General features: G+C 34.1%; 1 protein-coding gene across 4 annotated transcripts in view; it reads right to left on the reverse strand.

Moving 5' to 3' along the window:
• The window catches only part of CEP170 (centrosomal protein 170kDa), a 130,578-nt gene that overhangs the window by 62,069 nt on the left and 53,607 nt on the right, over window positions 1-14,902 (reverse strand). For 2 of the 4 annotated variants that reach the window (XM_011981154.1, XM_011981152.1), the window contains 3 exons: window positions 8,455-8,931; window positions 4,006-4,169; window positions 3,526-3,819 (listed from right to left, as the gene is read on the reverse strand). In XM_011981154.1, coding sequence (XP_011836544.1) covers window positions 3,526-3,819; window positions 4,006-4,169; window positions 8,455-8,931 — 935 coding nt within the window. The remainder of the gene's footprint in view (window positions 1-3,525; window positions 3,820-4,005; window positions 4,170-8,454; window positions 8,932-14,902) is intronic. The other 2 variants (XM_011981156.1, XM_011981155.1) reach the window with 1 other exon arrangement.

The raw sequence follows: 14,902 nt of genomic DNA on the forward strand, positions 1-14,902 counted from the left end.
TGTGAGCTAAATAAACCTCTTTTCTTTATAAGCTACCCAGTCTCAGATATAGTAACACAACACATACTAAGACAGCTGCCCTCTATTGTCTAATAATTCCCAGATTCCAAGATCTGGGCTATTTTTAGCCCAGACCTCTTACCTAAGATCTAGGCATTAGCTGATTGACTACTGGACATGACAGCAGCTTTTAGATTGCCTTCTGTGCTTCTGGCATTTCCAGTGTTCAATCCATACTTCACATTTCTGACAGTGACTTGACCATATCATTGCCCTACTTAAATGTTTTCAATGATTCCCCACTGCCTTTGGCATTAAAGTCCTTAGTATGATATATAAGGAACTTCAATACCAAGTCCAATCTCATCTCTTCAAAAGTAACTTGGTCCTCTGATCAAGTCATGTGTGCTCCTGTGCTTTCGAATAGGCTGTTCTATATTTCCGGAAAACTCTACCTAGCATGCCTGTTATGGGATTAATTACATATGTTTCACCACTAGCTCAGCTGGCAATATTTATTGAGGACATTTTATATGCTGACACTAGGTTCCTACAGTGATGGAGTTTACATTTGTTTGTGTCTCTCTCCAATGGGAGTGGGGAGGCAAATGAATAAACAGTGAACTAGTGAAGCAGTAATAAAGTTTATGGTTAAAATGAAACAAGTGGATGACAGTGACTACTTTTTTTTTTTCCACTGGATGACTAAAGACTTCTCTGAGGAAGGAATGTTCTCTGAGGCAGACCTGAGATCTCCTCTTGGAAGCTACTGGTAGCTTTCCTCCAACAACTTTATTTTTAAAGTCTTGGTTTTTGTCTGTGTATATCTATTCCAGTACACAGCCATTTCTTGAGGGAAAGAGCTCAGTCTTTTCATTATGAATCACCCTCTCCTAGACACAAAGCCTGACACATAGTTAATGTTGCATTAAAGTTGCTAAATAAACGAATCAATGAAATAGAACACATCTCAAATGATGACGTGAAAAAGAAGAGTTAGACCACATGAACGTTTCCAGGACAAAAGAGCATTTAAGTTCAGACAAACAACAGCTGATGGCCCCAACTTCCATCCCACACACCCAAACTTCAAAATGGAGAAACTGGATGACAACACTCGTCCAAGCAACTTGATATGATGCCTGTATCTACTCCTATCCTCCCAAAGTGCTTTTTCTGCCTTCCTTCTGGCTGTTGTTGGTCTTTGTTTTCTTCATACCCACAGGTTACTTCATCTAACTCAGACATATGATTCCTGGTTCTACGCTTTTGTTTTCCCAGAGCCTGACTGTAATTAGCCCGAATTTGGCTTTGAGCTTTATGTGGATTCAAGCTAATGGAATCTTAGCTCTTTGTCTTTGGTAGTCACAAGATAATGTAGTGAGCTTTGTTCTTCCCAGCAATATGGTCTCAGCTTCATTTTCTGGTTTATACAAACTAAGAAAGTCTTTGAACTATGTACCTGGGCACCTACTATCATTACTCCTTTAAATGACTCCTGCTCTAAAGCCTTGGGTTTCTCGATCCATAGTGAGACCATGTAATTTGCTGTCAAAATGGACTCTGAGAATAAAAAATGATGCTTATGACAACTGTAGGCAACAGGTGTAAACCAGGTTTTGTGGCCACCCTCTCTATCCAGCAGTTTCCGAAGAGTTTCATCTGCTACAATGACTTCTTTCTTGGCTTTCTGCTATCCTGGTCAAGCTAGCCCCTCACACTGTCACTTCCACTGTGGTTTTATATTTGACTCTTTCAGTGCTGAAAGAACATTCTGGGATTTGTTAATACTTGATGTAGAGATTCAAATGTGGAAACTCCTAATAACAGTAATGATAAAGTAACACTTATACAGCAATATAATAAGATGGGTATTGTGATAAGCCTTTTATATGTTTTATTGAATTCTTTTTATAATCTAGTGATACCTCCTCTGTTTCAGAGATAAAAGAAACTGAGGCTTAAAGAGGTTACTTTACCCAAGGGCACACACTAGCACATGCAAAGTTTATATTTAATCCCAGATCTGTCTGCTTACAAGTGTTCATGTTCTTAAATTGCACGTGCTCTCTGTCTGTCTGTCTGTCTCTCTATCTATATATAAAACCCTTCACTGCAAAATAATCTTTTAATGGGAAAACATCAGCCATTATGATCAGTCATTAAGAAACATTAGATGTTTCTTAAACACTATACTTCTCTTATTAACAACTATAACATTGCTCACCTATTTCCCAGACAATGGGTCTCCAAAAGTTTGGAATTGAGCAGCCCAGTGGTAAACTTTAAGCATGTACTCCACAATAAATGTATGCTTAGAAATTATACATACTCTTTTACAGTGTAGTAACAGATTTTATACACTATAGGACACAATCCAAAATAAAAATTAAAAATATGAAAATAAAAGTAAACATAATTTCTAATATTTTTCCTGCATCCCAAAGGGTTATCTTATCTTGCCCTCCTCCCTGAGAGGCCATTCCAGAAACTTATCATCTAAATAAGTGCATCTCAAATGTTAATGTGCATGTTAGTCAACTGGAGATCTCATTTCTAATGTAGATTTTGACTTGGTATATATAGGGTGGGCCTGAGAAACTGCATTTCTAACAAGCTTCCAAGTAATATTTATGCTGCTAACCCATGGAGCAGATTTGAGTAACAAGAATTCAAACAAAAGATTAATGTTAAGCCAAACGGATACTGCTATTTTTCAAGAGGTAATATCAGGTTGGTGCAAAAGTCACTGTGGTTCTTGCCATTGAAAGTAATGGCAAAAACCGCAGTGACTTTTGCAAACTACCTTGATAGCGGATTCTAAAGTCAACCTTTCATGACCATTGGCAAAACTGAGAAAAATTACTTTTTAAACCATGCAACAATCCTTACACATACTAACCAGTAATATCAAAGAACATACTTGAAATGTAGATAACCATCATGACTGGGCATATACTTGGCTAAACCAGTAAACTAAATCATAACCAACTGATTTTGTTTTCATATACTTCTATCACCAATGACAGCAGTGAATACAAATTAAGAAAAAATACAGACAAAGAACAAAGCTAAAATATGTATTTTCATCTGCTTCCAACATGAAATCAGTAGGCGGGAAATCTGTGGTTAACTGTCATTGGCTAATATCTACATTTATGTTAACAGAGTTACAGCAATGTTTGTTGGTTGGTTGCTTCTTTTTATTTTTAAAATAAATGCAAAGCAAGAACGTCCAAAGCATAATATTTTTAAAACCTATCTTTAATTTACACAAATTTAAAAGGTCCAGACCTTTTAAATGTACAGAGCTTTATGTATGAAACTCAGGCAAATGCAGAGTATCAGCAAATAAAATCACAAAGCATGTTGGTCTTACTGTTAGTCTTGCAGTTCCCTAACAAAACCCTAAAATTCACAAACCACTGACTTCATGACAACATCTCATGCTGACTCTCCAATAATTTCCACCAGTCAAATACACCACACAACGACTAAGATCACACTCAAATTTCAGTTATTTACCTTGTCAATCATTTTTCTTGCTTCCACTTCCTCACTGTTGGGATTCTCTAACTCAATGGTATAAGTACCCTTGTCACTTTGGTCATCATCATTATCCTTTTCAGAAGTAGCAGAAGTTGCTTGATTTTTTAACATTTTATCCATCTCCTGGCTTGGTCTGTGCCCAAGACTCCCTGAACTTCTTAACAATGCAGTTTGTAGGAAGGGTATTGACACCGATGGCTCCTCTGATTTCTGTTTTAACAATTTCCCATGTGGAACACCATGCCCCCCTCTGTGATGCGCAGAGCTAGTCTGTAAAGACAAAGAAACCACTTTGGCATCTGCTGTTGGAGATTTTGCTTTCTCAAGTTTTGTATGTGGTGGTGAATATGTAGTTTCCTGACACAAGATTCCCGCACTTTGAGTAAAAGAATATGACCTTCTTTTTCTGGGATTGTCTTCATCAAAGAATGCAATCATAAAAGCAGTTTGACTTACAACAGCTTGGTCTTGATGCTTTTCAGTAGCCTGGACCTTCTGTAGCTTTTTGTGTTCTGAATGGTGGCGTCTTAAGTGTTCCTCAAGAGTTGCACGTTTGCTACAGCGCCTGTGAGCCCCAGCATTCTCTGAATCACTCTGCGTACCATCATCATGTTTATTTCCTGGATACAAAAAGAAACCACACAATAGAGAAGGAAAAAATCCCATGTAGAAATTTAGAAGCATACACAAAAGTGCTATTTGTTTTGTTCCCCTCCTCCTTTTCAATCCAAAGTCATATGTTCTCTTCAGTAACAGGCTCTGCAAACTTGCTCAATTGCAATGGTTACATTCAAATTTTATCAACTAACAATGAGGTCCTTTATAAATGACTGAATAGGATCGCCTTTCTTTCTGCAAATTTTAACTTTATAATGTTTCATCAATGTCTTAATAGATAATCAATGCTCTATTTCTGTGATATTTGTATTCCTAACATCAGTAAACATTAATTCTGCCTTCAAATTATACACACTATTTAGCAATAAAAAATTTGACTCTAGCATTAGAGATGAAAAAAGACAAGAAAAAGGGTAACGTCACTGAAATGCTTACTGTTACACAGGAAATGAGAACACAAGTATCGTAAAAATGTGATGAATCTTAAGCTTCACTGATGTTCAATACTTTCAGAAGCTCAGCATATTTTTTCCTTTTTATTAAAAAGATTCAAATTTGTAGTCCCCAATAATTATTGCACAATTTTTTCCAAATATCTTTCCAGTTATGAGAATTTTTGAAAACTGTATTTGCATTAGAAACCCTAGTGGCTTCAAAGAGTTAAATAAAGCATGCTGAGAGGTCTATCAATGCAAAGGGTCATCTATGAAATCTCCACCTAGATCTAAGGACCCACTGGGCAAACAGCATGGTGCTAAATATTACCAGATATCTTCCCCATGAAGCATATCAGGTTAGAATATATTTGAATTTTGAAAGATCACCTCTTTAACAAAGGTTATTCTATTTTAGAGCAAATAAAAGCCACTAAATAGTTAGCCTTCATGGTTCTGTTAGGTTTTGGATGTGATGACACAAAAATTACTTTTTTTTCTGATTTAAAATTCTCATTAACTAAATAATAAGTATATGATAAAAATAATCAAATGATATTGTATTATTATAGTACGAAATTATTAGAAAGTTGAGTTATTCTACACATGTTTTAAATGGAATCACAAATCAGAGCTTAAATTAATTTTAAGCTTCTTTAGCTATAAATGAATTTAGTCAACAAGATACATTCTAATGCTTCCAGGACTAAATCTGATTTTTAAATTTACCTGGGCTACAAATTTTAATGTGAACGCCCACTGAATAATATGGTTCCAAACAAAATAATGATCAGACCTGAAAGACTTGGGGGGTGGGAGAAGCAAACAACCTATGTCTAGGGAAAAAGTTGAGTGTTAATGTTTCTAGGTTGTTCATTACTAACTGGTCCCAATGATTTAGCACAGAAGCACTAGTTGTAAAAATGTGGTGCATAAAAGGAATGAGAAGACACAGAAGAGAGAACTACAGAACACACAGAAAAGGGTCACGTATTGGAAAAGTAACAGGCAACGGAAACAAAGGGAGTAAGATCAAAAGGAAGGTGATTTGGAGATCACGTCTATCAAAGTAATAGTGATTAATACTATAAAAATCATATATGACAACAAATCTGAAGATCTTTCTTCAAATTGTTGACTATTCAAAATGCAATCTGAAAAGAAAAAATGGGATTAATTAATGAAATCCCTGCCTCAGGTAATTAAGCTAGGAATAACAGATAGCAGATGAAGGGCAAGCCCAAACAAACTCACTAGTTCAAATACAGACTTCATTAAAAGCACTGGATTTTACAACCTATTTCATTGTTGTATTGGCTCTGTTGAAAAGGAATCCAGTTTCTAAGAGCTGACGATAACTAAACTCCAATATTCGCTGCACCATAAGAACAAAGAATAGATCCTGCACATACTCAACAATCTTAATGAAAATACCATCTTCACAGAATTTAATTCTGATTCTAATACATAAAATTTGGCACTTAGTGGTGTCAGGCCCTTTCAAGGATCTTTCCTATAACTTGTAGTTCAAAACTTTTCTTATAAATTAGTCATTTTCTTTTTTGGAAAATTACCATGCCCTCTTGTATTTTGTTGGTGTTATACAAGTCAATATCTCATCGCAGTTGCAATTTTCTGTTTCTACTCAATAAAAAGGTCACTAGGAAACAGTCCTCACCAAGTTCTTTTCTTTCCTTTGCTTATCATTAGCCATGCCTAAGTATGTTGAAGTCCTTTTAATATTTTTAGGGTAGGTTAGCTGTAACAAGTTAGTGGTGTGGCCACAAGAAGTGGCAACTCTCCTAAAGGGTCAAAGTGTATGGGCTTTATCTTCCTCACCATCCCAAAGCCCCTGCACTTCACTCTTGTAGGAGCAAAGTTTTTGTTTTTGTTTTGTTTTGCCTGCTTTCAATTCTTTGATCTAAACAGTTGCTGAAAACCTAATTTTTGTAAAATTTTTATTATTTGCTATAATTACACTTATTTAGAGTCTGGCTATATACTCTTTTACATCCTAAATCATGGAATATTGTTATCTAATGATGGAAGCTCTGACTTTTGGAGAAAGTCACATGTCATTTATACACATGTCCAGAAAAGTAAAATGAATCTATCTTGGATCAAACATGAGTTATATTCACAAAAACACTACCTTCAATGGTCTGAAGGCAAATCTAAAAGAAGAGTTCTCACACTGCCACCATACTGGAATATATGTCTACGTATAAATCAACTTTGAAGGACAACAGTAATATGATTACATAATTTCTAGTAAGGGCTTAAAATATCTAATCATTAAAATACAGATATAGTATACATGTGGACATTAATCCTTCTATTTGGAATTAGGTCCACAAATGGGTCTTGTGAGGAGAGAATGTTTTAAAATAATGGCTTAAAAATAATAGCCAATACAGAAAAAAGTTATAATGACTAAAATAAGTTACAATATAAATGGGTTTAATAAAGATATTTTTAAAATGATTATCTTTTAAAAGGATATTTTACCTCAGTTTTTGTTTATTAAGAGTGGTTTTAAAAAGTCTAAGTTATTTCTAAATTCTCAAGGTTCAGCTACCTCTTATACTATACTAGGATATCAATATTATTTATCCATTTCATATAAACAGCCTATTTATTTGTGACTGTTAACCTATATAAATATAAATAAAATGTCTCAATTATGTATTGTCTAGAAGTAAAAGGTCACAGTCATGTCTCAAAAACACATATGCCAGGTAACTGCTGATAACTATAATTAAATATTGTAATAGGCTCCAACAAATAATTAGGTAATCACATCATCTCACTGTCCTGAAATGTCTTAGAAGCAAATCAGAAATAAGTATACAAATACTATTTCTTCATTACTTGATCAGAATGCCAGGACATAAGATACAGATTAAATCAGGGCCAGTCTTGTCACTGACAGAGAAATCACCCATTGCTTATTCAAATTAGTACCTATCACATGCTCCAGTACTAGATGAAGTGTTAGGAGTACAAAAACTCCTAATATAGTAACAGAATGCTCAGATAAACATGTAATCACAATTTGTTCTAAATCATTTTCCTTATAGATAGCTTATTAAATAAAAGTAAGACAGAGTAACATAAATCTATATTCAATTAATTCTAAAATAAACTTAATTGGCAAAACCAATGAGAAAAAACTGATCAGCTGATACATCAATGTACAAATATCAAATTTTACTAATTTTGGCTAAGTTCTATACAAACAAAGTATATATAACTATTTCAAAAATGAACATTCAACCCTAATGTTCATAAAGTCCTAATATTAAAAAAAATATAAACTTGATTAACAGATCCTACCAAATATTTCTAAACCAAAAACCTTTGTTTTATGAGTAACCACTGAGAATACTTTGAAGCACTCCCATCAATGATGTGACTGTATTATCCAAGTGGAACATTTGGCTCATACCAACTTAAAATGTCTTTCAGAATCTAGGTATTAATGATAATAGAGAACAGAATTGAATATAGCTTTTCCTTAAATCAAGAAAATGATGGAACTCATCTGCTAGGGAATCCTACTGGTGAACTTAACAAATTTTGTATTTCTAGAAGAAAAAGAAACATGTTTTACAGCATAAATATAAGTTCATAAAACCAATCTGGTTTTGTCAAGAAAATGAAGAAAGACTAATTTGAGCGAGGAAGTTGGACATGGGTGGTGTGGCTTCCTGTTGAGTTTTAAAATTAAATATAACCTTTGAAAAAAGCAGAATGTTTTCTACCATGTAAATATCTACTAGTAGTATAGTAACTGCAGACTGGATTTTCTTTATCATAAAATAGGAAGTTCTGAATGATCAAATCACTTTACCTTTCAACCTTTTCAAGTACACTGGAACATCACTTTTAATGCTTTTAGAATCCTCTTCTGTTCTTTCCCACAGCATTTGAGGAGGGTTGTTTTGTGCTAGCCAGTCAGCGACTTTGTTTTCGGGCGCCATCATTCCTGTTTGAATCCCCGGCAAGTCTTGAGTTCCAGGAGAAGACTTCTTGGACTTGTGGCGCTGATCAGAAGTAAACTTTGTCACATGGTCTCTAATAGTTACCTTTCCTGGGGTACTGTCATCAAATTCAATGGTAAATGAAGCATGCCCTGCACCTGTTATATGGGAACTTGGTGTGTCTTTTGTTGGGATTTCATGAATAGTGCTTTCTGTTATTTGTGATGGTTGCTGGAATTCTTTTGTAGGGATTTCAAAATAACTTGGTTCCCTACAGAAAGGAAAAAGTACTTCTTCATTTGCAGCTGCAGATTGTTCCTCAACTTGCTTGGCATCTATGCTGCACCCTAATGAGAAAAATAAGAGAAAATTCAAAATATTTGATTGCTTCTGGCACTTGAAGGAGTCTGGTAATGGCCATGTGTACTACTCCGTGAGAACCAGAAGGCAGATCACAGTCTGGATGAAAACCAATGGCATTTATATCACAGAACAAATGTCATAGAGAAAAAAGAATCTTGATTATAAACATGCTATTTGATTACCAACAGGGGATGCAAGATAAGCAGCAGCAATGGCAAATGAGAGCAAAGCAGGTAAGAAATGGGTCTTGCATGGCTAAGTCCATATTTTTTCCAACTTGAATCTAGAATTCATTAAGGTCCAAAAGAATTAAAATAAAATGTAGATGGAGATGCATGTTCAATGTATACATAAAAAGTGACAGAAAAACTATGAACTTCCTTCTCAAGTCATCAAGATGAGATATGTAGCACATGTAGTGCTTCAAAGGAGAACAGGTACTCAAATGAGAATATAAACATGAAGTAAATATGTAAGTGATCTTCTGGAAGTAATGATTCCACTTACCATTCTTCACCACTACATTCAGAAACATTACTTTCAGAATGACAAAGATATTGCTGAAGTGCGATCCTTGCAAGAAGATACAAACTTTTTATAAAGACTAAAACATGTGGTTTGCAATCCAAGCAGCAGTGTGAAAGAAATAAGGTTAAAATGGGAAATTCAGTTTCCAGACAATGACTCTGGAAGAAAATCAGTTTACTTTTCTATACAGCAGAATATGCAAAAGTGTCAAAAATTCTTGGAGGAAAGTTGAATTGTAAACCTCAGATTAACATGAGTTGGCAGAAGGAGCAAGTAACTCTGGAACACTAACACTACTCTTCTGTCGCCTCAGAGTCTAATACAACAGTCTAAAAACAGATGCATCTATGAATAAAATACATGAATAAAATGCATTTATGAATAAATGAAAATGACAACTAAAATGTTTTTGGCATGTTATTAGGTAGTGCAAATGCAAAAGAAAAAAATTAAAGATGATATTGTCCTGTTGTTGAAGAAGCAAAGCATGTCCATTATTAAGATGAAGAGCAAGTTCAAATGAGATATATTTCCCTAAAGCTCGAAAATGAACTCTGCTTTTAAACAGATTAATAGAAAAATCATTTACAGACAATTTATTAGGAAAACAAGGCAATACAGGGAGACTAGGCTGTTTCCAAACATTTTCTAAGTAAGTGAAGCATTTGATCTTTTGAAACATCTTTTCAAAGATTAAATTTTAGTGGGATCTGTCAGGTACTATAATTGGTTTCTTGACAGCAGTCTGAATATGAAATAATAAGAAACCTGACTGCTTTTAGGTTAAAGAAGAATGATATAGTAACATCCCTTTTCTTAATCAAATGTGTGGGGTAGGGCACTGAAGACAACAAACTCCATTTTCACAATAAACATAGTAATAATAAAGTGTCAAAAAAATCTAAACAGAAGGCAAGGAGAACATGTAATATGAAAGAATATATTATAATTTTCACTGTAAAAAATTACCCTTTTAAAATCTACTCAGTTTTCCTATCACTGAACATGAAAGAATAGTATTGGAAAAACTCTACATTATCAGAGAAATAATCATACATTTATATGACACGACCTAAAGTTTTAAAAATGTTTGATTAAATAAAGAGTTAATTTATCTTTTTCTTAAAAATAAAATGTTCAGCTGGACTTTTGAGTGTTTACTCTGAAGTCATGTTAGTTAAAATTTCCATTAGAATAAAATATTAACTACTCCTCATATACTAATAGTTCATTAATGTTATTTTTCTATTTTTTCAGACAGTGATTTTTTTTTACCTATGTACAATATACTGTACTTGATCAAGTCCACACAGGACAACTTGTTCATAAACCTGTCCTCTCTCCCTCCCCCCATACAGATATATACATATAGTTTGTTTTTGCTTTGCTCATCCTTCAGGTGACAGAACAAGGTTAAGATGGTAGTTTCTAATACCACTACACAGAGAGCCAAGTCAAACTGACCCACTCCACAGGGAGCCAAATAAAATTGATGTGGCTCAGCTATGAAGCAAGTAACACAAAAAAGCTGGCCAGGGATATAGCACTTATCAACCACTTGTTGCTCATGATTCAAAGGAATATTATCTCAATTTTCCTCCCTTGCAAAAAAGTTCACATGCTAATATTGACATGTTTCAACATGTTTCATGCATTAAGACAGCTGAGATCAACAACTGCACTGCACTGTTTTGGAGGTCACCATTCCCAAGTTAGTACCACTTCAAACTCGCATTTACTCAAAGCTAGAAACTTGAGACTTACACAAGTTAGTAAGTAATTCATCTAGAAATCAAGCACCTAACCATGTCAAGCAGCACAACAGAGTGGAAAGGCAGCATGTTATGATCTGATGATCACAACCAGGCAGCCTGTTTCGTGCAAAGCCCAGACAAGATCTGAAATCACATAAATCTTATCTCTAATCAGTCTGCAATCCTCATTTTCCTCATCATAAAGTGAGAAAACAGTATCTTCCCATAAGATTGTTGTGAAGATTTAGTGAGATGAGTATTAAGTGAGATCATGTAAGTTACCCAGAACAAAGCAGATATGCAAATAAATGCTTCTCCCTCAACTTTCAAAAACAGCTGAGAATCAGGAAGACAAAAAGCTAATACCAAAATCTAACTTTAAAAAACCCAAGACAGATATGACAATGCCTATCCTTAAGTATTCATAAACTTTACTAACAGTTAAGATCTTCACTGAGAGATTTTTACTATTTACTCAGACCACATGTAGCAAATCTTGGGCAGGGTACAAAAAGTGAGGATTAAGGACAGACAGACTGCACCAAGTGGTAGAGATAAGATGAAAAACAAGAGCAGACAAATGGCCCCAAAAACATGGTAGTCCAGTACCATTCAGTACATAGGGCAAACAGTCTTATATACTACAGTCTCCTGAGGACATTATTGTAAGGCAATGTCAGTATTATTATATTATTAATATAATTGAGTACTGATATCAATATTGATATTGCTCTTGATATATATGAATAATAATAGTGATACTGATATTGATGATTAATGATGATTCTGAGTCATAAGAAAAAGTTTTAAATTATACTGAACTTTCTCTGCTTAAGAAGGTGGTAATATGGGTAATGAATTTAATAGAAACTTAGGAAACGGTTAAACTTTAAAAAAACTATCAACTGTAAAAGTAAAGTTCAATTATCTGGAAAATTCATTATGTGGAAAGACTCATTTCCCTAAAGATGATAAAAACAGATGAGGTGTGGTTCAACTACACTTGAGAAGTACCTAATAGAAAAACTATGAGGAGTCTTCTAATCAACACAGAAAATAAAGCACCTTTCCTCCCTCAGAACACTAACAGAACATATTCTGGAATTTAGAAACTTAACATTCATCTATCTTCAAAACTCATTTTGTTATACCAAATTAAACTAAATAATATAGTAAATACTTGTTTAGACTAATATTATATTATTAACCTCAATTACTACATTTAAAAAATTATTTAATGACTATGCTGTAATTAATTCCATATATCTACACCAGAAAAGCAATTGGTGATAATCTGCTTATGTTCTTAAGGTACTTTATGACTGTGTTACCTTAACACAATGTATTATAAGGGATACTTATACTTCATCCAGAATAAATGTTCTTTTCATTCTTCTGTACTAAATTCAATGAAATATTAAACTTATTTGAGATGACAAGGACTATAATTATAACAGCTCATTCTGCTTAAGACATCCATCCAACCTAGTCTGTTCAAGTATGTCAAATTAAGAAGACCTGAGAAGCTCCTTTTGCTTAGAAGGAACTACGACTTGAACATTTCCAAATTTAGTTTCACTGGATTAAAAATCAATATAAGAGAGCCAAAAATCTACGATGCCCAGTTGCACATGCCATTTCAAAATGTGTGCAACAGTCAAAGGCCTTTAATTATAACCTAAATTAATTGTTGAGACCAAGTTAGGAGGTAGAAAAGCATAGCTGTAAATAAATTGAGGACAAATTTTCTGTCTTAATACGATTAAAAATAGTCACACAATTTCTGAGAACGAAATTGCTCTAAAGTAAATATCTGCTTAAACCAGGGCTTTTAAAACTATATGGCAAGTCTTCCGGAGTTTCTGGATATATATGAACCCACAGAGAGGGACGTTAAAAATTACTAGGTAGCAAACACACTATTATACTTTCTGGAATGTAACTCTAAAAATTAATAACTAAGAAGCAAATCACTTTTTGCTTTCACTAAGAGTATGCTTACAGGGTAAATTATGAAACTAATCACGTATACTCCACAATTTGAAACTTAAAAAAGAACGTTAAAATTTTTAAAAATACCTTAATTTCAAAATGATCAAATTAAAGAACACTTGATATACATTTCAAATCTGATTCTACAATTTCTGCTGGCGTCATAAATTATTTCAAGACAGTAATCTATTTCCCTCATCCTATAGTTTAAAAAGCTGCAAATGATAAACCTGAAACAGTAATATCCTCATACTAACATAAGAAAGCAAGTGAGAGTCTCTTAAGGCTATTACTAATCAGACAGGGCACTTTAAGGAATTCGACATAAGACATAAATCACTGAATTATTACTCAAAAAGAATGCCAAGATTATGAGACAGCTTTTGTTCATCGAGCAGAAAGAGCACACAAGCTGAGAATTCAGTTACATTCATAGAGATGAAAGTACTGCTGGATGCTTCACATTTGAAATTTATTTTATTATGCTGAGCTATGAGGGATCAATTTTCATGGCTATTTGATTTTGGAGTGTTTAAGTATCTGTACCCTATGAAGTATACGCTTTTAGAGTGATTGTGTTTACAAGAATAATGATGGCTGAAATATTAAAACTTCTTCTGCTTAAGAGCATGGACTCTGGACTCAGGCAATCTAAGTTCAAATCCCAGCTCCATTATTTGTAGTTGGGTGACTCTGACAAGTAAATTAATTTCAGTATGCCTTAGTTTCTTTATCTACAAAATCACAGTAACTACACCTTTAAATACTCCTGTGATGATTAAATAATTAAATGCATACAAAGCACTTAGAAGAATGTCTGGATAAAGTAAACACTACTGCAGTGTTAGCTATTACTGTAAATCATGGTTATGCCTGCTGTATAAAGATTACATATACACTTCATTGTATGTTAGAAGTTATGTGCTTCAGATTTCAAAAGCTGTTTTGTGTGTGACCGGGGAGGGCTAAAAATGTTAATGGCAAGATAAAAATTAGTGATTTTCAGAGTTCGGTGATAATTCTATTCAGCTATGTTTTCTTAATCACCTAATTGGGAAATCTTTCCCCCTCTCAGTAATAGGTGGCTCTAGGGCACAATGATAGTATATTATGTGGTACTTGAATAAGACATGTATAGTTTAGTTGTGGGGAGGAGGCATACACACAACACACTGAATGAAACTGTAAAGTATTGACGATAAATATACAGACATCATTTAGAATGTATCTCTTTATCATCTAATGTATGTGTGTATTTATGTTTGTGGGAAAAGAGCAGGCAGGAATTAGCATAATTTATGGGGGATGCACTGGGAGAGAACACTCAAACAACTGGTAATGGGACGTAAACACTCAACTGGTAAAGCGACCATGGAAATTGGGACAAAATTAGAAAACTTTGACATAGAAAACTTAGTTTAAAATCTATTTGGCAGGCAAAAGACAGTCATTGTAGTTTCTTAAGCAAAGAAAATAAAGATCAATTTAAATGTACTATACAAAATAAACTGCAAGAGGGTTGAAACCAGGAGGTTGGTAGCCCAATCATGACTCAGGACGGGGGGCAGTGTGGGGAAAGCAACAGACCTGCAGACCTAAGGATTACACAAACAAGGTGAAGGGAAGGGAACACACAAAATTTACAAATAAAGCAGACATCCTTGGTTTTCTTTCCATATCC

This window comes from Mandrillus leucophaeus, unplaced genomic scaffold (assembly GCF_000951045.1).
Source record: "Mandrillus leucophaeus isolate KB7577 unplaced genomic scaffold, Mleu.le_1.0 Scaffold220, whole genome shotgun sequence".
NCBI lineage: Eukaryota > Metazoa > Chordata > Mammalia > Primates > Cercopithecidae > Mandrillus > Mandrillus leucophaeus.